Here is a 25,536-nt window from a genome sequence, read left to right as displayed (position 1 = left end):
GAGTGTCCCACCTGAATAGTTGCCTTATCTCCATGGAAGAAGAGAGCAGCTGGAAGGAGTGCTACCCCAGGGGAGGGGGAGAAGGGGATAGAAAGTTAAAGCCATTTTGCTCCAAACGTTTCCATTTACAATTCAGAATTCCTTGGAAGAGGTTATTTCAGCGGTTCCAACAATGTTAACACCCAAGAAGGCCAGGGTACTTCTAGTACTGTCACGGAAAATCAAATGTCCTTTTGCAACTTGCTTTGGAAGACAGTGGAACAGAAAACTCTTGACATCTTCCCGTCACCTCCACTTCAAAGAAAAACTCCTCACCAGTGACTTTAAAGCACTTAATAATAAATGATATTTGTGAAGCACTTACTATGTGCGAAGCACTGTTCTAAGCACTGGGGGGGACTGCAAGGTGATCAGGTTGTCCCACGAGGGGCTCACAGTCTTAATCCCCGTTTGACAGATGAGGTCACTGAGGCACAGAGAAGTGAAGTGACTTGTCCAAAGTCACACAGTTGACAAGTGGCAGAGCAGGGATTAGAACCCATGACCTCTGACTCCCAAGCCCGTGCTCTTTCCACTGAGCCAGGTCACTTTGCCCCCTCCTACCTCATTCCTCTAATTCTAACCTACTCGCTTTACCTCAATCTCATCTATCTCGCCGCCAACCTCTCATCCACGTCCTGCCTCTAGCCTGGAACGCCCTCTCTCTTCATACCATTGCTCTCCCCTACTTCAAGGATTACTGAAGGCACAGCTCCTCCAAGAAACCTTCCCTGACTAAGCCCTCCTCTCCTCTTCTCCGATTCTCTTCTGCATCACCTTGACTTGCTCCCTTCATTCATCCTTCCTCCCAACCCTGCAGCACACACGTACATATCTGCAATTTATTTATATATTTATTTATTTATTTATTTATTTATGTATATTAATGTCTGTCTCCCCCTCTAGACTGTGAGCTGGTTGTGGGCAGGGAATGTGTCTGTTTGTTGTTTGCCCACGTCCTTCCTCTGGCCGGGAATGTCCTCCCTCTTCATATGCGACAAGCTATCACTCATCCACCTTCAAAGCTTGGTGAAGTCGCACCTTTTCAAAAGAGGCGTTCCCTGACTAAAACCCTCATAATCTTTTCTCCATTCCCTTCTTCATCACCCCTGCCTTTCAGCGCTTAGAACAGCACTTGGCTTCAGAGATCTCCATCACTTTGCCCTCTCCTACCTCACCTCCTACTCTCTTTTCTACTGCCCACCCCGTACACTCCGCTCCTCCTCCGCTCACCTCCTCACTGTCTCGTTGGCACACTGTCCCACCGTCGACTCTGGCACATCTTAATCGCTGTCCCGGAACGCCTCCCTCCTCACCTCTGCCAAACCTAACTCCTCTTCCCCTCTTCAAAACCCTACTGAGACCTCCCCTCCTCCAGGAGGCCTTTCCAGACTGAGCCCCCCCTTTCCTTCTGCTCCCCCCCCAGCACTGTGCTCATTTGTATATATTATTTATTACCCTATTTATTTTGTTAATAAGGTGTATATATCCTTGATTCTATTTATCGTGATGATGCTGTCTTGTTTTTGTTTTGCTCTGTTTTGCTTTGCTGTCTGTCTCCCCCGTTTAGACTGTGAGCCTGTCACTGGGCAAGGATTGTTTCTATCTGTTGCCAAATTGTACATTCCAAGCACTTATACAGTGCTCTGCACGTAGTAAGTGCTCAATAAATACTATTGAATGAATGAATTAATGCTTGGCACATAGTAAACACAAATACCATAATTAGTATTATTATTTACACTCTTTAGTCACCCATCCCTCAGCCGCACATCTATCTTCATACCTGCAATTTATTGATTTATATTAAAGTCTGTCTCCCCTTCTAATAATAAGAATAATAACTTACAGTGCTCTGCACCCAATATACGCCTTTAATAAATGCCATTGATTGACGGATTACAAAATGTAGCCAAGACCACAGATCCCTCTTCGCCCTTTTCAGCTATACGCGACGCAGTCATAGGTGAACTTCCCTATTAGTGGTGTTTAAGATACTTAAGATAACCATGCTTAAGAACTGGGTGTGCCCTAAGTAACTGTACTAGGTGCCTGGAACCATAGAATTGAAGAAAAAGGAAATGGCCCCTGCTCTGGAGGAGCTAAAAATCAAAGCCATCCTCCTTTTCTCCAAGTTCTCACTGGTTTCCAGCCCTCTGCATTTTGACTCTTGGAAACGTAAGAGGAAGATTCCCGTGCTCGTTGCTTTACAGTTCAGTTCACAAGGTCCTAGATTCAGTTCACTAGACTAAAAGGTTTTATGAGATGGGTATTTCTTTAACAGTTTATATCAGTGATTTATTTATGTCTGTAATTTATTCATTTATATTATTGTCTGTGTCCCCCTCTGGACAGTAAGCTTGTTGTGAGCAGGGAATGTGTTTGTTTATTGTTATATTGTACTCTCCCAAGCGCTTAGTCCCATCCTCTGCACACACTAAGTGATCAATAAATACCAGTGACTACCTGACCGACAAACAGTTCACATCCCTCCACACTCCTTAGCCCTAATGGGATCCCTGAGCTGATCGTCTGATCCAACGAGAAAATTGTCCCTGCAGCTTGGAGATCCTATTTCTTCCAAAGGACACAAAACCCTTATCTAGGTCATTTCCTATAGCTTTCATTTCCTATAGCTTCGACTCCAGTTGCTCTGCAGACATCAGAGGAACGGAGACATCTGTAACGGGCTTTTGAGTTTAAGATGAAAAGATGTCATGCCATATATCTGCCCAGATAAAAAGACAAATTGGGATCATTCAGAGAAGGCTTGCTGCTCTGTGATATTCTCATGCAAAACAGAGGCATCTCTGAGATGGGATACAGGGAGGTGGCTCAATCCTTAGAAACAAAGGGATGGAAATTCCAGGAGCCAAATTCTATGCAGTTCAGGGATGGAGCCAAAGAGATTGGTTTGTAAGGATTCTGCCAACAAAGCTACTGCAATGTTTTTATCTTTTGGCTCTCTCTCTCTCTCTCTCTCTCCCCCGTCACCTTGGAGAACAGATATGCCGGTGACCGAGTCCCTGGTGGCTACGCAAAGTGCACAGCACATCATCTTCTTCTCCGGCGGGGAGGATTTCAGGAGCCGGAAGAACACACCAGCCTTTGGTAACAATTAGGGCTTCGGTATAATAAAGAGAGACAATCAGTTTACGAGCAGCAGAGGCGAGATGACAGTTTGCTCCAGTGAGAGACATCGCCGTAGATGCAATCGGGCAAAGAGATTTTTCAGCTGGCGTGAAACCTTGGCAACCGGAATTTACCGGCAACCTGGAGCCTCCCGCAGCAGGTCTGCCTACCGGTCTTCTTGGGCGGCTAGAAGGCCGGTTGGGAGTCCAGGGTTCATTTCCCGTGGAACTCACCAACTGTGGGGCTTGGGAAGGGGCAGGGTTGCTAAGGGATTGAGTTCTTCTCCCTAGAGAACAATAGATGCTGCCGGGTAGAGGAAGGAAAGAGGTCAGAGGGATCCAAGAGATCATGGACCTCTGAGGGATTTAATTTGCAGGAAATCAGAAAAATCTGATGGCAGTTCTTGAACTCTCTCTGATCTCTCATGAGGCTCTGGTGGGCTGTGGGAGAAGAGTGGAGTCAGGAGGGACCACATGGAGAAATTGGTCCCATAAAATTGCAGCATTTGTTAGATACCTAAATGGGCCGAGCACAGAATGGAGAGTCGATCAGTCAGTCAGTCAGTCAGTCAATCGTATTTATTGAGCACTTACTGTGTGCAGAGCACTGTACTAAATGCTTGGGTGAGTACAGTATAACAATTTGACAGGCACATTCCCTGCCCACTATGAGCTTACAGATTTGAAGAGGAGACAGACATTAATAGCAATAAATGAAATCAGAGATACGGAAATGAGTACTGCAGGGCTGGGAGGGAGAGATGAAGGTGTTGCTGTCAGAACCATTACTTAGTTTCCTCTAGATCCACACACTGATTTCCTTTGGAGCTCTGAAACGTGAACACATATTTGAGAAGGAGCATTGCCTAGTGGAAAGAGCAGAGGACCAGGTGTCAGAGGACCTGCATTCTAATCCTGGCTCCCCCACTTGTCTACTGCGTGACCTTGGGCAAGTCACTTAATTTCTCTGTACCTCAGTTTCCTCATCCACAAAATGGGGATTCGATACCTGTTCTCCCTACTTAGATTGTGGGCCCAATGTGGGACCCAGTTATCTTGTATCTACCCCAGCACTTGGTACAGTGATTGGCACAGAGTAAATGCTTATTACTACTAATAATAATAACTCTGGTATTTGTTAACATTTACTATGTGCCAAGACTGTTCTAAGCGCTGGGGTAGATACAAGGTAATCAAGCTGTCCCAAGTGGGGCAAACAGTCTTAACCCTTATTTTGCAGATAAGGTAACTGAGGCACAGAGAAGTTAAACCTTATCCAAGGTCACAGAGCAGACAAGTGGTGGAGCCATGTCCTCTGACTTCCAAGCCCATGTTCTTGCCACTAGACCATGTTCTTCTACAGAAATACCAGTTATTATTATCATTATTATTTTTATTACTATTATAGAACATACAGAAATCAGGCACGGTCCCTTTCCCGCATGAGCTCACAGTCTGAGGAAGAGAGAAAACATGTATCAAATCCCCATTTCTACAGATGAGCAAACTGTGGCATGGAGAAGTTAGGTGACTTGCCCAAAGTCACACAGCAGTTAAGTGGCAGAGCCAGCATCAGAACCCAGGTCTCCTGTTTGTGTTTATATAATCTCCCTCTCCACTTTCCTGTAAGCATTTCTAGCTGAAATGTGTCTTAAATGATGATGAGGGTGGGAGGAGGAATCACAGGGGCAAACTGAGCTTCTGGACCAGAAGCCATCCTATCACACCCGACGAAGCTTGCGGCCTCAACTCAAAATCCACTTGTCCCGCGTCTGGAGAGCTGAGCTCTCTCTGCCTTCTTAGGAGTCTGGTGCTAACCTTCTCACTGGGCCTCTTGCTCACCTGTCCTGCCATCGACTCCTGGCCCACGTCCTACCTCTGGTCTGGGGTGCCCTCCCTCTTCAAATCCACTAATCACACTTCCATCCTTCAAAGCCCTACTGAAGGCTCACCTCCTCCAGGAGGCCTTCCCAGACTAACCCTCCCTTTTCCTCAGCTCCCTCCCCCCTTCCCATCGCCCGACTCACCCCCTTTGCTCTACCCCACCCCCCCCCCCACTCCACAGCACTTTCATTCATTCATTCAATAGTATTTATTGAGCGCTTACTATGTGCAGAGCACTGTACTAAGCGCTTGGAATGGACAAATGGGTAACAGATAGAGACAGTCCCTGCCCTTTGACAGGCTTACAGTCTAATCGGGGGAGACGGACAGACAAGAACAATAGCAATAAATAGAATCGAGGGGATGAACATCTCATTAAAACAATAACAAATAGAATCAAGGTGATGTACATCTCATTAACAAAATAAATAGGGTAATGAAAATATATACAGCACTTGTATATATATATGTACATATCTATTATTCTATTTATTTATATTAATGCCTGTTTACTTGTTCTGATGTGTAGATAGATCTATAATTCTATTTATTTATACTGATGCCCATTTACTTGCTCTGATGTCTGTCTCCCCCCTTCTAGACTGTGAGCTCGTTGTGGGCAGGGATTGTCTCTCTTTATTGCTGAATTGTACTTTCCATGAGTTTAGTACAGTGCTCTGCACACAGTAAGAGCTCAATATTTAGCAATGAATAAATGAATGAATGAATGAATGAATGAACAATGAAAGAAGGAAAGGATGGAGGACAAGCCAAAAATAGTCTCCAATTTCATAAAGGCATCAGACTCACTGGTGACTTGGTGAGTGGGTGAGCACCCAGTGGGGTCTGAAGTGGTTGAGGAAATATTAACAGAGTGCTTACTTTGCGCTGAGCACTGTGCCAAGCACCGGGGTGGGTATAAGACAATCAGATCGGACACTGGCCCTATCCCACGCCGGGGTCAGAGTTGCTGGACAGTCAGTCAGTCCTATTTATTGAGCACTTACTAGGTGCAGACCACTGTACTAAGCGCTTGGGAGAGTACACTATAACAATAAATTGACAAATTCCCTGCCTACAATGATCTTACAGTCTAGAGAGGCAGCGTGGCATAGTGGATAGAGCACGGGTCTGAGAGCCAGAAGGTCATGGGTTCCAATCCCTGCTTCACCACTTGCCTGCTGTGTGACCTTGGGCAATTCGATTCACTTCTGTGTGCCTCAGTTCCCTCATCTGTCAAATGGGGATTGAGACTGTGAGCCTCACATGGGATAGGGAGTGAGTCCAACTCAATTTGCTTGTATCCACCCCAGTGCTTAGTACAGTGCCTGGCACACAGTAAGCACATAACAAATACCATTCTTCTTCTTATCATTATTAGAAGGGGAGACAAACAGTGATAGAAATAAATAAATTACAGATAGGGACATGGGTGCTGTGGGGCTAAGAGGGAGGATGAATAAAGGACACAGGAGGTAACGGTGCCCAGAGACTGGCCTGTGCAGATTCTGCAGTAGAAGATCTGTAAAGGATTCTGCCTTCTGGATCCCTTTCTCTTTCTGACTCCTTTCTCCTTTCCCACCTACTAAGACTCAAACTGTCTGCTTTCTGGCTAAGAGCCTATTCTCTCTCCATGACTAATAAGCCCTCTTTTCCCTGGCCCACTTTCCCTTCTACATCATCTATGCACTTCGATCGTGGCTTAGTGGAAAGAGCACGGGTTTGGGAGTCAGAGGTCGTGGATTCTAATCCCGGCTCCGCCACTTGTCTGCTGTGTGACCTTGGGCACGTCGCTTCTCTATGCCTCAGTTACCTCATCTGAAAATGGGGATCAAGACTGTGAGCCCCATGTGGGACAATCTGATTACCTTGTATCTACCCCAGTGCCTAGAACGGTGCTTGGCACATAGTGAGCGCTTAACACATACCATTATTATTATTATCTGAGACCTTTGGACACTCGATATTCGGCCCACCCCCAACCACACAGCACTTAGGGACATATCTTTAAATTCTATAATATAAATGATTTATTCATTCATGTTAACGTCTGTTTCCCCCTCTGGACTGTTAAGTCCGTTACGGACAGGAAATGTGTCCGTTCATTCTGTTGGACTGTACTCTCCCAAGCACTTAGTACAGTGCTTCTCACATAGTGAGCACTCAATAAACATCACTGATTGATTGATGATTACAAGCGGGCTTCACGGTCTTATCAGGGGGACCGTCTAAAACCCAGATCTCAAAGACAAGGCGGAGGGGGAGGAAAAGGTTTTACCTTGACCTTTTCTGATACTTCATCGTAGAGATTTATGTTCAACTTTTTTATTCCCGGAACATGTAGCTTTCTCTTCTTCTTCTGCTGGAGCTGGTATTCTGTTCTGGTCTTGACAATCACCTGTGGAGGGAGAAAGAGCTCAGGGCCAGTTGACCTTTGCAAGTCAAAGTTCCACTCCCTGACTCATTAAAAATGCCCAGATCGCTTTTGGGGAGAATTCGCCTGACATTTTGAAATGGAAAAGAATTGAACCTGCTCTGATTAGTACCAGAGGGAACAGTTTACCTCATGTCTCTGTAATGGCCACCCAGACCTCTGAGCATCCCTGTGGACTGTTGGGTATTCCTAGAACAACTGCTCTCTCCAACTATCTATACAACACCCTTTCAGATACCTGAACCACTCTTCCCTCTGATTACTAGAACAGTTCCCTGTTCCAGCTATCTGAACAGTTTACCCCTCTATCTATCAAGTAACTCTCCCCTCTATTGTCTTAACTGTAAAATGGGGATTAATAGTGTGGGCCCGATGTGAGACAGGGCCAGAGTCCATCCCGTTTGGATTGTATCTACCCCAGTGCTTAGAATATTGCCCATTGCCTGGCTCCCTCCTACCTCACTTCCCTGCTCTCCTTCTACAACCCAACCCACACACTTCGCTCCTCCGGTGCTAACCTTTTCACTGTGGCTCCATCTCTCCTGTCTCGCCGCTGACCCCTGGCTCACGTCCTATCTCTGGCCTGGAATGCCCTCCCTCCTCAAATCCACCCTTCTTCAAAGCCTTACTGCAGGCACGTCTCCTCCAAGAGGCCTTCCCAGACTAAGCCCCACTTTTCCTCCTCTCCCACTCCCTTCCGTGTCACCCTGACTCGATCCCTTTTCTCTTCCCTCCTCTCCCCACCCCACAGCACTTATGTCTATATCTGTCATTTTATTCATTTATCTTGATGTCTGTTTACTTCTATTGATGTCTGTCTCCCCTCCTCTAGCCTGTGCCCGTTGTAGGCGGGGATTGTCTCTCTTTATTTCTGTATTGTACTTTCCCAAGCGCTTAGTACAGTGCTCTGCATACAGTTAGCACTCAATAAACACGATTGAACGAATGTTGGATTGAATGGTCAACGCTTAACATAGACCACAATCATTCATATTACTACTGTCATGTGAGACTAGAACTGGGCTACCACAGGGCCTCGCCTGGGGCTCGAACCACTTGTTCTGACCCAAATGGGTCAGTGGGTTTGGAGCCTCTGCGGGGGTAAGGGACTGGGGGCTGGGGTTCCTTGGGTGTCACCCCCGTCCAGCTCAGCCTCAACCAACGTGATAACCAGCCTGAGGAGGGAATTGGAGCGGTTTTAGAAACAAACAATAAAAAGAATGGTTTGTTTTGTTTTCATGGTATTTGTTAAGCGCTTACTCTGTGGCAGAGACTGCACTGGGTGCTGGGTTAGATACGAGCTAATCGGGTTCGTTTAGAACTCATTCTTGAATTCATCCCTGTCCCACGTGGGGATCGCAGTCTTCTTCCCCGTTTTACAGGTGATGGAACTGGGGCCCAGAGAGGTGAAGTGGTTCGCCCAAGGCCACACAGCGGACAGGTGGTGGAGCCGCGATTGGAGTCCAGGTCCTTCTGACTCTCAGACCTGCGCTCTATCCGCAAGGACACTCTCCTTCTGGCATTTACTCTGTGCTGTACTGAGCACTGGGATGGGGGCGATGCAGTCAGCGTCGAAGGCCTCTAGACTGTGAGTTTGTTTTGGGCAGGAAATGTGTCGGTTTATTGCTATATTGTACACTCCCAAGCGCTTAGAACATTGTTTTGTACACAGTAAGCGCTTAATAAATATGATTGATTGGTATGAACTCCCCACTCTAGCTATCTAAACAACTCCCACCTCTTGCTACCTGAACAGTTTCCCCATCTCGTTACCCAAACAACACCCCCTCTAACTACCTGAACAACTCCCTCCTCTAGCTACTAAATGACTCCCCTTCACTCATTCATTCATTCATTCAATCATTCATTCAATCGTATTTATTGAGCACTTACTATGTTACGAGCGCTTACTATGTGAGGTGCTTGGAAATTATAGTAAAGAAATAGAGAGAGACAATCCTTGCCCACAGTGGACTTACAGTCTAAAGGGGGGAAGAAAGACATCCAAACAAGTCAGCTGTGTGACTGTGGGTGAGTCACTTCACTTCTCGGTGCCTCAGTTCCCTCATCTGTAAAATGGGGATTAAGACTGTGAGCCCCACGTGGGACAACCTGATTCCCCTGTGTCTACCCCAGCGCTTAGAACAGTGCTCTGCACATAGTAAGCGCTTAACAAATACTAACATTATTATTAAACAGGCATCAGTGAAAATAAATAGAATTATAGACATATACGTAAGTGCCGTGGGGCTCCTTCCTCTAGCTACGTGTACAACTCCCCTGTTTAATATGGGAATAAATCCTTCCTCTAGCTATCTAAACAATTCCCCCTACACCCAGCCAACTGAACAATACCCCGGCAGCTACGGGAACAAATTTCCCATCTTGCAACCCCCAAAACTCTGGAACCTGAACCACCACCTTCCTTTGCTATTAATCCCTGCTGAACACTCACTGCCCTGGGGAACACTATCCTGACCCAACCTATATATATATGTTGGTGTTTGTTAAGCGCTTACTATGTGCAGAGCACTGTTCTAAGCACTGGGGTAGATACAGGGTCATCAGGTTGTCCCACGTGAGGCTCACAGTTAATCCCCATTTTACAGATGAGGTAACTGAGGCACAGGGAAGTTAAGTGATTTGCCCACAGTCACACAGCTGACAAGTGGCAGAGCTGAGATTCAAACCCATGACCTCTGACTCCCAAGCCCGGGCTCTTTCCACTGAGCCACGCTGCTTCTCTACCCTAGAGCCACCACGGTGAGTTCAAGAATGAGTTCTGCTAGATATCGGCTCCCATCTTCCCTCTGGGCACATTTCCATCCCTCCCCAGTTTCTCTGTCACTTTAGAACAGGAGCCCACTGGGCCAGTGCCATGTCTAATTCCAGGCTTTGTTCAGAAACTGTCATGAAATTGATATTTCAATAAATGGTAAACAATTGTCAAACCACATGTTCCCCATATGCAGAAGGAAAAGCATGGTCTGAGTTAGAGTGCTGAACGCAAGCCAAAACCAAAGGCAGTCCCAGTTAGCGATTCCGAACCATGGCTCTCTCTGGGTAGCGTGTCTTTTGGCGGAGCCCGGGGAGGGCCGTGTCAGTGCCGAAGGCAACCAACATTTCAGGGCCCCCTGCTTTCTGTTCTGTGGGTTCTGCGTCGAAACAGGGGAAACCTCTGTTCCCCAAGCTCTGGGACTCTAATCACAGAATAATCACATCATCGTGGGATAATAATAGCTGACCCCTACCTCACAGGAGTGTCTTGGGGAGCAAATTGATATAACTAATGAACGATGCATTGACAGTAAAAGCACCGAGTGAACTTGAAAAGAAGGGTGGCCTAGGGTATAGAACACAGGCCTGGAAGCCACAAGGACCTGGATTTTGACACCAGGTCTGCCTCGTGTCTGCTGTGTGACCTTGAGCAAGTCATTTCACATACCTGGGCCCCAGTTACCTCACTGTAAAATGGGGACGAAGACTTTCAGCTTCGAGCGGGCCGGGGACTGTGGCCAACCTGGTTAGCTTGTGTCTAACCCAGCACTTAGTACGGCAAAATTCCTGGTTTATTTTAATGGTATTTTTTAGTAATTTTTAAAAATAGTATTTGTTCATTCATTCATTTGTACGTGCAAATCATATTTACTGAGCACTAACAGGGTTAAGTGCTTACTACGTGCCAGAACTCTACTAAATGCTTGGGGGATGGAAGGACGAAGTGGAAAAGTGGGAGAATTTCTGGCACTGCGGCATCCGGAATGCCTGCTCTCAGTCCCGGTGGCCTCTGGTTCTCCTCACCCCTTAGCCTGTTCTCTCTTTAATCCAGGGAATCTGCTTGGTGAACCTGAGGCCCAGAACAGTTAAAGGGTCTCCAAGCCAGGAGAAGGTGACGGTTGGTCCATCCCTGCTGTTTGCTGGAAGTAAAACCTTACCTCACACCTCACTACTCTCCAACTACAACTCAGCCTGCACCCTTTACTCCTCTTAATGCCAACCTTCTTACTGTACCTCAATCTCGTCTATTTCACCCCTGACCTCTTGCCTACCTCCTGCCTCAGGCCTGAAATGCCCTTCCTCTTCATATCCAACAGATAGTGACTCTCCCCCGCTTCAAAGCCTTATTGAGGGCCCATCTCCTCCAAGAGGCCTCCCCCGACTAAGTCCCCCTTTCCTCTTCTCCCACTCCCTTCTATATTGCCCTGATTTGCTCCCTTCATTCGATCCTCCCTCCCAGACCCAAGGCTCTCATATCCATATCTGTCATTTACTTATATTGCTGTCCATCTCCCCATCTAGACCGTAAGCTCGTTGTGGGCGGGGAATGTGTCTGTAATATTGTTGCACTGTACTCTCCCAGTTACTTAGTTCAGTGCTCATTCATTCATTGATTCATTCAATCGTATTTATTGAGCACTTACTACGTGCAGAGCACTTACTAAGCACTTGGAGAGTACAATTCAGCAATAAAGACCCACACAGTGGGAGCACACAGTGCACAGTGCACAGAGAGAGCGCTCAGTAAGTACGATTGACCAGCTGACTGCATCAATCTTATCGAGGTGTGCGTGGAGCCCCGTGCTTCAGTACATGCTTTTCATTCATTCAGTTGTATTTATTGAGAGCTTACTGTGTGCAAAGCACTGTACTAAGCACTTGGGAGAGTACGATATAACAATAGACAGATACATTCCCTGCCCACAAAGAGCTTTCAGTCTAGATCCTTAGTGACACACCTCAAGACGATCCTTTCCTTTCTAAGAGAGCTGGAGCTGGGCCCACTCCCCGACCTCAGGAGGCATTTCCCTGTGCTCTCTCCCCCGGTTGGGCATCTATCACGTTACCTTGTCCGGGAACGGCTGCTGGAGCTGGTTGACATCGAGTGGCGTTATCAACGGGATGTTGTCGAAGCCGTCGTCCCCACCGCCCTGCTCCTTGTCCGGCTTCTCGGACAGATTGCTCCCCACTTTCACCATGGTGGACCAACGACTCTGCAAAGGAGAAAAATGTGGGGTTAGAGTTCATCTGCCCCCGGTCCCAGAGGTCAATCTCGCCTCCTCCTCCTCCTCCTCATAATAATAATAATAATAATAATGTTGGTATTTGTTAAGCGCTTACTATGTGCCGAGCACTGTTCTAAGCGCTGGGGTAGACACGGGAATCAGGTTGTCCCACATGGGGCTCACAGTCTTAATCCCCATTTTACAGATGAGGGAACTGAGGCACCGAGAAGTGAAGTGACTTGCCCAAAGTCACACAGCTGACAAGTGGCAGATCTGGGATTCGAACCCATGACCTCTGACTCCAAAGCCCAGGCTCTTTCCACTGAGCCACACCAGATCCAGACCCCATCGTGGGTCTTGGCGGTGGGGTTGACCTCAGTGATCCTCCCGGGCACCGTTCAATTCGTTCATTCGTTCAATCGTATTTACTGGGAGCTTACTGTGTGCAGAGCACTGTACTAAGTGCTTGGAAAGTACAATTCAGCAACAAAGACAATCCCTGCCCACACTGGGCTTACAGTCTAGAAGCGCGGAGACAGACATCAAAACAAGTAAAGAAGCATCGATATAAATAAATAGAATGATAGATACATACACATTAAAACAATTAAACAGGCATCAATATAAATAAATAGACTAATTGATATATTCCTATATACATAAGTGCTGTGGGGCAGGAAGTTGTGGGGAAGAGCAAAGGGAGCGAGTCGAGGTGACGTGGAAGGGAGGGGGAGCTGAGGAAAAGGGGACTTAATCTGGGGCGCCAGTCAAGGAGGCGGGCGTTATACCAGACATGCAACCAAATTCATTCATTCATTTAATTGTGTTTATTGAGCGCCTACTGTGTGCAGAGCACTGTACTAAGCACTTGGAGAGTACAATTCAGTAACAAATAGAGACGATTCCTAACCAACAATGGGCTCGCAGTCTAGAAGGGGGGAGACAGACAACAAAACAAGTAAACAGGCATCAATTTCATCAATATAAATAGCATTATAGATATATATACATCATTAATAAAATAGAATAATAAATATATACATATATACACAAGTGCTGTGGGGCGGAGGTGGTGTAGAGCAGAGGGAGGGGGTCGGGGCGATGGGGAGGGGTGGAGGAGCAGAGGAAAAGGGGGGCTTAGTCTGGGAAGGCCTCCTGGAGGAGGTGAGCTTTCAGTAGGGAATATCACAATGGCATACCTGCCATTCTGTGGAAAGAGCCACAAGACAACCCAGAAATTGAGCGTTTTATTATTATTATTATATTATTACATTTGTTAAGTGCTTACTGTGTGTTAAGCACTGTTTTAAGCACTGGAGTAGATAGAAGTTAATCAGGTTGGATACAGTCCCCATCCCACTTGGGCCTCACGGTCAAAATCCCTGAGGGGAGAGGTGATCTCTAACCCCTCCCTTTCCTCAGTCTTTAATAACTGCGGTACTCGTCAAGTGCTTTCTAAATGCCAAGCACTGTACTAAGCACTGGGGTAGATACAAGATAATCAAGTGCACATGGGACTTACAGTCTAAATAGGAGGGAGAAGAGGAATTGAATCCCCATTTTGCAGATGAGGGAACTGAGGGACAGAGAAGTGAAGTGACTTGCCCAAGGTCACCCAGCAGGCATGTGGTGGATCTAGGATTAGAACCCAAGTCTCCTGACTCCCAGGTCCACGTTCTTTCCACTAGGCCACGGTGTTTCTCTGGGAGGGGCTCAACCCTCGCTGATCCCATGGTGTTCCTGCCGAGCTGGGACTTGGCAGTAGGAGCCAAGAGCGCTGGTCTAGTAGCCAGATGACCTGGGTTCGACTCCGAGCTGTGCTGTTTACCTGCTATGTGACCACTAACTTCCCTGTACCTCAGTTTCCCCATCTGTAAAATGGGAACAATAATACCTGCTTTGTCTCCCTACCTCACAGGGTAGTTGTGAGGGTTGAAATTAACTAATTAATATGAGAGCGCTTTGGCAATAAAAACGCTACAGAAAACCAAGGTGTTTTCTAGACTGCAAGCTCGTCTCTAGACTGTAAACTTGTCTCTGTAACGTAAGTTTGTCTCTAGACTGTAAGCTCATTGTGGGCGGGAAATGTGTCCATTTATTGTCATACTGTACTCTCCCAAATGCTCAGTGCAGTGCTTTGCACACAGTAAGCGTTCAATAAATACGATCGAACGGAACTGAATTGAAAGGTCAGCATCGATGATATTTATTGAGAGCTGCATCCAACCTGGACAGAGGTCATTCCAGCTGAAGATGGGAAGCCTGGCACCCAACTTTTCAGCTACCATTTTAGAGTATTCTGACCAGGACATGAAGATATTCTAAAATGGTGGCATCCGTCAGCCTGTAAGTTTCTTTTTTCATCTGTTTGTTTTATGCTGTTTGTTAAGCACTTACTGTCAGCTTCCATACTAGCCACTGGGGTAGATATAAGGTTGGGCACAGTCTATGTCCTATATGGGGCTCATAATCTTAATCCTCATTTTACAGAGGTCTCTGAGGCCCAGAGAAGTGACATGACTTCCCCAAGGTCACACAGCAGACAAGTGGTGGAGCTGGGATTAGAACCCATGACCTCTGACTCCTAAGCCCGTGCTCCATCCACTGGGCCACTCTGCTTCTCTGTGGGCAGGGTTCGTATCTACCAACTCTGTTGTATTACGACTGTAAGCCCATCAAAGGGCAGACACCGTCTCTATCTGTTACCGATTTGTACATTCCAAGCGCTTAGTAGAGTGCTCTGCACATTGTAAGCGCTCAATTAATACTATTGAATAAATTACGCTTTTCCAAGCACTTAGTACAGTGTTCTGAACACAATGAGCGCTCAATCAATACCATGGATTGATTGAGCGATTCAACAGATGAGACTCTGCCTGAGTCCTGGCCAGGGGCCACCTGAGATAAGGCAGTGGATAGTTTCCCATTTGAAAGAACTGCTCTAGCCATGCCAGTGGTTGTTTCCAAACATCATGAAGCCACCAAATCTTACCATTCAGATCACCAGATATGAATTATTTTCCCCAGCCCTTAACTCTGTTCTAGGCACAGAGTGAGCGCTTCATAAATATCAGGAGAATTGTTGGTCCTACTTCCAAATGCCTCCTCAGAGACCCAGCCCTTAAGGATGGCCTGAAAGAACTTGAGTTGCCAGCCCAGAATGAATTCTGATTTCCCCCCTCAACCAACTCAAGAAACCATGAAAACTCCTGCTTCTCCCTTTTCCCCAGAGCTGCTGGAAGCTGAGATGAGTAATGGGAAATCACTCTGGAAAGGTAAACGTGCTGTATAATATTATCCTCACTGCTCTGAAACCAGACCAAAAAGAAATCAAGTGAAAGGCAAGAATGAGTCATTTCTCATAGGCCTGCTGAAAGTTTTTTTATTATTATTATTTTGTATTGCCATCATTTTCTTCAAGCCCTGGGCCTGTGCTTTTTTTTTTTAAGCTGTCTCCATCCTTCCAGTGAGAGCCTGACATCGTCACCAGCCATCTTATTTGGGCTCAGCTGACTGGCTGAGAGGGAGCTTGTTTGTTCGTTTCGTTTTGTTTTATGGTACTCGTTAAGCGTCTGCTTATTGTGTGTCAAAAACCGTTCTAAGCGTGATGGTAGGTACAAGTCAGTCAGGTCAGACACAGTCTCTGGCCCGCAAGGAGTCTAAAGTTGGAGGGAGAAGAGGTATAAAAGCAGGGACCTGGGAGTCGGGAATCCTGGGTTCTAATCCTGACTTGTCTGCGCTGTGACTTTGGATAAGTCACTGAGCTTGTTTTTTCTTCAGTTTCCTCATCTATAAAATGGAGAGTTAAATACATCTTGTCCAGCTCCTTGAGGCTGTCAGCCCCAGGTGGATCAGAGGCTACATTCAATCCACTTATCTGGTACCTGCCCCAATGCTGAGTGCTGTGCTTAGCATAGAACGAGTGCCTAACAAGTATTGTTATTGTCATTATATTATATATTATATGTGAATAATAATGTATTGCATAATAGATTAATATATAATAAATAATAATAATGGATGTATCGTTAACAATACATCAATAATAATGTTGGTATTTGTTAAGCGCTTACTATGTGCCGAGCACTGTTCTAAGCGCTGGGGTAAACACAGGGGAATCAGGTTGTCCCACGTGGGGCTCACAGTCTTAATCCCCATTTTACAGATGAGGTAACTGAGACACAGAGAAGTTAAGTGACTTGCCCACAGTCACAGAGCTGACAAGTGGCAGAGCTGGGATTCGAACTCATGACCTCTGACTCCAAAGCCCAGGCTCTTTTCACTGAGCCACGCTGCTTCTCTATTATATGCAAATAATATATAATAACATGATAATAACAATATATATATATATATATATATGCTATTGATGCCTGTCTACTTGTTTTGTTTTGTTGTCTGTCTCCCCTCTTCTAGACTGTGAGCCCATTGTTGGGTAGGGACTGTGTCTATCTGTTGCCAAATTGTACTTTCCAAGTGCTTAGTACGGTGCTCTGCACACAGCAAGCACTCAATAAATACGAATGAATGAATGTTGAATCCCCATATTACAGTCGAGGAAGCTGAGGCCCAGAGAATTGAAGTGACTTGCCCAAGCTCTCTCAGCAAGCCACTGGCAGAGCTGGGATCAGAGCCCAGATCCTCGGCCTCCCAGACCCGTGAGGCTTTCCCGAGCTGGGATGGGCAGAGCCATGCCCGAGTGGGCCGGGGCACCCAAGCAGCAGCAGCGCCAGCCGGCAGCCTCTGACCCCCGAGCGAACCCTTCGGTCTCACCCTCACTGTCCTCCCTGAACTCTCCAAACGCTGCATCACCCGGTGGGACCCCGATCGCTACCGGCCTTGGTCCATCCGGGCGGGAGGGACTCAAGCAGCGGCTCACGGACCCGTGGGAATTCGCGGATACGGCCGTTAATGTGGCCGCGGCTGGGACTGCTGGACTCTGAACCCCGAGGAAGCCAAAACTCTGCTCCCCTAGCCACCGAGGGCCCTACTGCTTTGTCATTTCCCTCTGACATTTAGCCTGGCCTTTTGCCTTGTATTAGAAGCAGCACAGTCTAGGGGAAAGAGCACGGGTTTGGGAGACGGAGGACCGGGGTTCTAATCCTAACTCCGCCTCCTGCCTGCTGGTGACCTTGGGCGAGTCTTGGTCTCTGCCTCAGTTTTCTCATCTGTGAAATAGGGATGAAATATCTGTCAGTCTATCGTATTTATCGAGTGGAGTGGACGGAGCACTGTACTAAATTCTTGGAACAGTTCAACATAACACTATGACAGACTCATTCCCTGTCCACTGTGAGCTTTCGGTCTGGAGGGGGAGACAGACATTAATATGAATAATAATAATGTTGGGATTTGTTAAGCGCTTACTGTGTGCAGAGCACTGATCTAAGCTCTGGGGTAGATACAGGGTAATCAGGTCGTCCCACGTGAGGCTCACAGTTAATCCCCATTTTACAGATGAGGGAACTGAGGCACAGAGAAGTTAAGTGACTTGCCCACAGTCACCCAGCTGACAAGTGGCAGAGCCGGGATTCGGACCCATGACCTCTGACTCCCAAGCCCGGGCTCTTTCCGCTGAGCCACGCTAATAAATAAATCTGTTCTCCTTCCCTCTTACGCTGTGAGCCCCATGCGGGATAGAGGCTATTTCTGACATGATCTATCCTGTATCTATTCTAGTACTTAATATAATGCTTGGCATGTAGTAAGTGCTTACCAAATATCATTATTATTATTACTATTACTGCTATTACTCTTAGTATTAAATTTCATTATGTCAGATGCCTGTCTCCTCAGCTTATTCTTAAACTGTAGATCCCTTGAGGGTCAGAGAACCTGCCTATTCACACCCTTATATTTTTCCCATTTCTTCTTACAGTGCTTTTCACACAGTAAACATGTAATAACCACTATTAATAATGATGGCATTTGTTAAGCATTTACTATGTGCCAAGCACTGTTCTAAGCTCCGGGGGAGATACAAAGGTAATCAGGTTGTCTCATGTGGGGTTCACAGCTTTAATCCCCATCTTACAGATGAGGTAACTGAGGCATAGAGAAGTTAAGTGACTTCCCCAAAGTCACACAGCTAATAAGTGGCTTCAAGAGACCTTCCCTGACAAAAATCTTCACTTGCCCTATTTTTCCTCCCTTCTGCATCACGTCCCTTCTAGGTACCCATCAATTACTTTGATTTTCACCCCTTCCCCAGCCCCACAACACTTTTGTACATATCCACCTGTATTTTATTTTCAGGTCTATTCCTCCTCTAGTCTGAAAGCTTCTCGCAGGCAGATATCATGTCTCCTGACTCTTGTATTGCATTCTCCCAAGTGATTAGTAAGGTGTTCTGCACATAGTAAGTGCTTTTCGAATACCATCGATTGATTGATCGATTACATTGCTTTGACTAGAAAGGGCTGTACCTGTGCTGACATATTGCTCCCCCTTTTTCCCTCTGCTCCCCCTCTACCCTCTGCTCTTCCCCCTTCCCCCTTCACCTCCCCTCACCTGAGCCCCCTTTCCCTCTGCTCCTCCTCTCCTCTCCTCCCCACCCCGTCCTCCACTCCTCCCCCCCTCCCTTCCTCTCCCTTCAGCACTGTGCTTATTTGAATATATTATTTATTACCCTATTTATTTTGTTAATGAGGTGTACATTCCCTGATTCTATTTATCATGATAATGTTGTCTTGTTTTTGTTTCTTTCTGTTTTGCTCTGCCGTCTGTCTCCCCCGATTAGACTGTGAGCCCATCATTGGGCAGGGATTGTCTCTCTCTGTTGCCAAATTGTACATTCCGAGCGCTTAGTACAGTGCTCTGCACATAGTAAGCACTCAATAAATACTATTGAATAATGAATATTCTAAAACCTGCACCATCAACCAGTCTTCTAGACTGTAAGCTCCTTGTGGGCAGGGAACGTATCTGTATCGTCTCCCAAGTACTTGATACAGTGCTCTGCACATAGTAAGCACTCAGTAAATATAATTGAATGAATCAGTCAATCAATTTTTCCATTTATAAATCTTTTTTGTCCCTCTACCCCATTCTAGTGTAAGTTCTTTGAGGGCAGGGAAAATGTTTTATTTCTGTTGTACATTTCTGAGCCCTGAGTATAGAGCTTCAACTCAGTCAAGCCCTGAGTAGAGAAATTAAACTCAGTAGGCTCGATAGACTGATTGATTGGCGGAGCAGTCATCGGTGAGTGACCTCTAATAACCTTTAGGCCGTGTGTCCCTGTCTCCTCTCCCTCTGGTTCTTCCACTGGATTTCAGAGTTCCTCTCTGCCCACGGGGGATGGTGGGATAAGGGGAATACGAGTCCCCAAATTCCTGAAGAGCACTAGCCGCCAACTGGGCTGCTAGCTACAGAACTCAGCAATCCAGCCTGGGGCTTAAATGGTCCAAGTGTATGGAGGTGATCTAGGAAAAGCCACCTGGCTTTAGCAGAGATTTAACTCTTGCCACAGCAAATGTTGCACTGAGATCCCACCCCTAGAAGCGCTCCATCAGCTTCTCCTTGGACCATCGGCCAATGAAACAATAATAATAATAATGTTGGTATTTGTTAAGCGCTTACTATGTGCAGAGCACTGTTCTGAGCTCTGGGGTAGATACAGGGTGATCAGGTTGTCCCACGTGGGGCTCTCAGTTTTAATCCCCATTTTACAGATGAGGTAACTGAGGCACAGAGAAGTTAAGTGACTTGCCCACAGTCACACAGCTGACAAGTGGCAGTGTCGGCATTCGAACCCATGACCTCTGACTCCCAAGCCCGTGCTCTTTCCAGGCCCTTCCTTGTCAGAACCAATGACCAGTCTTTGGGCAGTCATTCAATCACATTTCTTAATAATAATAATAATAATAATAGTATTTTTTAAGAGCTTACTATGTGCCAAACACTGTTCTAAGCGCTGGGGTAGATACAAGGTGATCAGGTTGTCCCACGTAAAGCTCACAGTCTTAATCCCCATTTTACAGATGAGGTCACCGAGGCACCGAGAAATGAAGCGACTTGCCCAAAGTCACACAGAGGACAAAGAGAGGGGCCACTGCCGCCACCACCGATCAATCGATCGATCGATCCTATTTATTGAGTGCTTACGGGGTGCAGAGCACCAGACTAAGCGCTTGGGAGTGTACAACACCACAGTGTAACGAACACATTCTCTGCCCACAGTGAGTTTACAGTCTAGAGCGGGAGACAGACATTAATAGAAATAAATAAATTATGGATACGGACATAAGAGCTGTGGGGCTGGAAGCTGGGGGCGGTGAAATGAAAAGAGCAAGAAAGGGCAACACAGAAGGGAGTGGAAGAAGAGGAAATCCGGACTTGGTCAGTGACGGCCTCTTGGAGGAGATGGGACTTCACTAAGGTTTTGAAGAGCGAGAGAACAATTCGTTGGCTGGATTTGAGGAAGGAGGGTGTGCCAGGCCAGAGGCAAGACACGGGCGAGAGGTCGGCGGTGAGTTAGATGAGATCGGGGTATAGTGGGTAGGTTAGCATGAGAGGAGCCAAATGTACAGGTATGGGTTATAGTAAGAGAGTAGTAAGGTGAGCTAGGAGGGGCCAAGGTGACTGAGGGCTTTAAAGCACCCCCCCCATCCCCCACATGGTGGATGCACAAAGATCGGACCCCAGGCCCACGTCGATCGTGTCATTTGACTGGCAGATGTCCATCAGAGGGGAGGTGGCCACGTTGGCTCATAGTGCAACCTCTGCGACTCAGGATGGATAAAAGTGACAGGAGGTCCAGGCAAATTCGTTAAGCCAGCCGACCGCCTCTTATTCAAATCGCACCCCCGACGAGGATCCCCCGAACCTTCCCCCTCCCGGTGAAGTAACTGCCTCCCGCAAAGAGGACAGCAGCAAACACTGCCAGGCTGGTTCACCGGAATCCTCTCTTTCCCCGAAGCCCTCGAGCGAACTTATCAAAATGTAAACCTTGCTCAGTGATGTGGACAATCTCCCCATTAACATTAATGAAAGTGATCCAACTGGCTCCGAGATCATATTAAACAACTAACTAAATTCCGACCCCGGGGCAGATGAACGGGTTTCCACGGCACTCCCGGAGGAGCCCGTCAAGGAAGGATCTGAGGTAGGGGGGATGGGTTATTCCTCTCTGTCAGACAGAGCGACGATAGCACCCCGACTTCCTCTGAAGCTCCTTCCTTCTTGAGGCGCGCACCGAGATTTATATTTATCTCACGCGCCCTCAGAACCGCCTGAGAGGTGGGGAGAAGGAGAGGGGCTGATCTTCAGGGAGTAGATTACCGCAGGGAGGTGGCATCGTCTTGCCTTCGAAGCCTTATCGAAGGCACATCTCCTCCAGGAAGCCTTCCCTGACGAAGCCCTCCATTCCTCTTCTCCCTCTCCCTTCGGCTCCTTTTTCAGCCCCCCGCCTGGCCCCGCAGCCCTTATATACACATCTGTAATTTATTTATTTCTATTAATGTCGGTCTACCCCTCTAGTCTGTCGGCAGGGAATGTGGTCAGGGAATGTGTCTCTTACATTGCTATATTGTACCCTCCCAAGCGCTCAGTACAGTGCTCTGCACACAGTAAGTGCTGAATAAATCCGACTTTCTGACAGACTGACTGACTTGTGGAAAGACCATGGGGCAGGAAACGAGGAGACCCGACTTCTTGCCCCAGTTCTACTGTTAGAATGCTATGGGAACTGGGGCAAGTTGCTCATCAACCAATCAGTTGACGATAGGCGCTTAGTATAGCGCTCTGTACAGAGTAAGCTCTCAATAAATACGATTGAATGAATGATATTAAATGAGTGCTTACTGTGTGCAGTAATACAACAGAGTCGGTAGACACACTCTATCCACAACAAGTTTACGGTCTAGAAGGTGCTCTGAGCCTCAGTGTTCTCTCCTGTGAAATGGGATGATTATCTGTTCTCCCTGCCTCTCAGATTGTGAACCCCGTGTAGGACGGGGACTGTGTCTGATCTGTTTATATTGTATCTACCCTGGTGCTTGGCACATAGTGAGCATTACAGGTATGGTTATCATTATTATTATTATTATTATTATCTTTGATGCTGTTGTTACCCAGCTCCAAGGAGATGTACCGTGACCTAGTGGATAGAGCACTGGCCTGGGAGCCAGAAGGATCTAGGTTCTCATTGCAGATCCACCATTTGTCTGTTGTGTGACCGTGGGCAAGTCCCTTCACTCTCTGTGCCTCACAGCTTCCTCATATATAAAATTGGGATTAAGACCGTGAACCCCAAGTGTCCAACCTGATTATCTTGTATTATAATAATAATAATAATGGTATTTGTTAAGCCCTTACCATATGCTAGGCACTGTACTAAGCGCTGGGATGCATACAAGCAAATCAGGTTGGACAGAGTCCCTGCCATGTGGGTCTCACAGTCTTAATCCTCATTTTCCAGATGATGGAGTGGAGGCACAGAGAAGTGAAGTGACCATTCATTCAGTCAATAGTATTTATTGAGCGCTTACCATGTGCAGAACACTGTACTAAGTGTACTAAGTGCTTGGAAAGTACAATTCGGCAACAGATAGAGACAATCCCTGCCCAATGATAGGCTCACAGTCTAATCGGGGGAGACAGATGGACAAAAACAAGACAACATAATCACGATAAATAGGATCAAGGGGATGTACACCGCCCAGCCCAAGGCCACAGAGCAGACAAGTGGTCAAGCCATGAGTGCCTGACATGTAGTGAACGCTTAACAAATACAAAAAAACAAAAACAAGGTCATAGAATCGGAGGGGTGAAATGACCCTCTGGATCCAGGCAGGAGCTGCCATCTTTCCTGTTCTTTAAGATCTCCAGGAAAGGAAATCACACACTGCCGCCTCTAATGACAAAACCAAATCGCTGCCTCCTCCGCACCTCCCCACCTCCACAGGAAGTTCTCAGATTAGGTGAAATAAACTTAATTCACCGTGTGTCTCTTCTCTGCCTCCTGAGCGGGCAGTCCTGTTCCCAGGAAATGCCTCAGAGTCTTTCTTCCCTACTGCAATAGAAGCCCACGCTCTCTTGCCCTGAGGTTTTGGTAGCTGTGCTCTTCAAAGCCTCCCTGAGTCAGGCAGTCAGTCAATTGTATTGACTGACTAAGCCCTGAGCCTTGTGCCCCTTCTCTGTGGATGAATTGAACCCATTCCTTCAACATTTTGGCCCTACTGACCAATCTTTCTGTTGTTCCAAACTCTCTGTACCTAAATCCCTCCAAAATCACTGCCTTCCAAGCAAGCGGGCCTCCGCCGTATAACAAGGACCTGATCCCCTGAAGAGAAGCGGCATGGCCTAGTGGAAAGAACGAGGGCCTTGAAGTCAAAGATCTGAGTTCTAATCCCATCTCTGTCACCGGCCCGCTGTGTGACCTTAGGCAAGTCACTTTGTTTTCTTTGCCCCGTTTCCTCATCTGTAAAATGGAGGTAAGATACATGTTCTCCCTTCTTAGATATTCCTAGCGTCATGTGCGACAGGGACTCTGTCTGATCTGTTGGTATTGCATCTGCCCCAGATCTTGGAACATAGTACATCGATCAATGGTATTTATTGAGCACTTACTCTGTGCAGAGCGCTGTACTAAGCACTTGGGAGAGTACAATACACCAGAATTAGCAGATATGTTCCCTGTCCATAATGAACTTACAGTCTAGAGGGAGAGAGATACGTTAATATGAATAAATAAGTAGTTTATAGTGTAATATATAATTTAAAGGTATGTACATAAGTGTAGTGGGATTGCAGATAGGGTGAATATCAAATGTTCAAAGATATTGGATCCAAGTGCAAGTAAACTCTTAACAAGTATGGCAATCATCAGTGTGGCAAGAGCCCGGACTTGGGAGTCAGAGGTCGTGGGCTCTAATCCTGGCTCCACCAGTTATCACCTGTGTGACTTTGGGTGAGTCACTATAATAATAATAATGATATTTGCAAAGCATTTACTATGTGCCAACCACTGGTCTAAGCACTGGGATAGGCAAAAGATAATCAGATTATGCCACGTGGGGCTCACAGTCTTAATCCCCATTTTACAGATGAGATAACTGAGGCATAGAGAAGTTAAGTGGCTTGCCCAAGGTCACATAGCAGACAAGTGGCGGAGCTGGGATTAGAACCCATGTCCTCTGATTCTCAAGTCACTCTGTTTACCCCAATTCTCACAGTTTTAATCCCCACTGTACTCTCCCAACTGCTTAGTGGAGTGCTCTGCGCCCAGTAAGCGCTCAATAAAAATGATTGATTGATCGATTGATTGAACTCAGTCCTGAGGGAGAGTAAAATACAATAGAGTGGGTAGACAAATACCCCACCCACAATGAGCTTACAGTCTAGAGGGGGGAGACAGACATTCAGATACATAAATAATTGATTATATATAATTTATAATTAATTTATTTATAATTTATAATGTGATATATAATTTACACATATGTACATAAGTCCTGTGAAAAAAATTTTTAATTACATAATTCAATTATTTAAAAAATTTAGAGAACCTAGCTCCACCTGGGGTGGTGCACAATAGATGTTCAATAAATACCGCCGCTTATTGTCCTGAGATTTGCAGGGGGCATTTTTCTATCTGAAATCGAGCAAGGAGAGTCCTGCTTGGGAGAGGATGATAGAGTCTGTAGACATGATCCCTGTCCTCGGAGCAGCGAAGGGGAGGTGGGATCAGGAAGAGTCCTGAGCCTGAGGGGGGAAGTGCTATGGGGAAGAGCGCAGGGCGGATATTTCATTCCTGTAGAGGAGGAGCAGAAGAGAAGGGGGTCAGAGAAAGAGAGCAGGTAGGGTTCAGCTAGGAGCAGCAGAGACAGCAGGAGGAGGCATAAGAGACTGGGGAGCCCTGGGGACCCTTGGGAGAGAGATCCGCTTTCCCGGCCTGCAAGGGGGGAACGACTGGCTGGCTGGCACCAGTGGTCGGAGAGTCCGGAAGGGTGACATCACTCTTGTTCAGCTGGGCATCAAGAAGAAGATGAGATGCTTTATGCCGCCTGCAAAGCTCTACCTCCTCCCCCTCCTTCTCCTCCTCTTC

At 46.7% G+C, this 25,536-nt stretch overlaps 1 protein-coding gene across 2 annotated transcripts in view; it reads right to left on the bottom strand.

Annotated features, from left to right (window-relative positions):
- Positions 1 to 25,536, bottom strand: part of LOC100080382 (neuronal vesicle trafficking-associated protein 1) — a 101,803-nt gene that overhangs the window by 19,163 nt on the left and 57,104 nt on the right. For both annotated transcript variants that reach the window (XM_029061355.2, XM_029061354.2), the window contains exons 2-3: positions 12,333 to 12,479; positions 7,333 to 7,452 (exon numbers count right to left, since the gene is read on the bottom strand). In XM_029061355.2, the coding sequence (XP_028917188.1) occupies positions 7,333 to 7,452; positions 12,333 to 12,464 (252 nt within the window). In that variant the 5' untranslated portion in view covers positions 12,465 to 12,479. The remainder of the gene's footprint in view (positions 1 to 7,332; positions 7,453 to 12,332; positions 12,480 to 25,536) is intronic.

The sequence above is a fragment of the Ornithorhynchus anatinus genome, chromosome 3 (genome assembly GCF_004115215.2).
Source record: "Ornithorhynchus anatinus isolate Pmale09 chromosome 3, mOrnAna1.pri.v4, whole genome shotgun sequence".
NCBI lineage: Eukaryota > Metazoa > Chordata > Mammalia > Monotremata > Ornithorhynchidae > Ornithorhynchus > Ornithorhynchus anatinus.
This window is presented reverse-complemented; position numbering and strand designations above follow the sequence as displayed.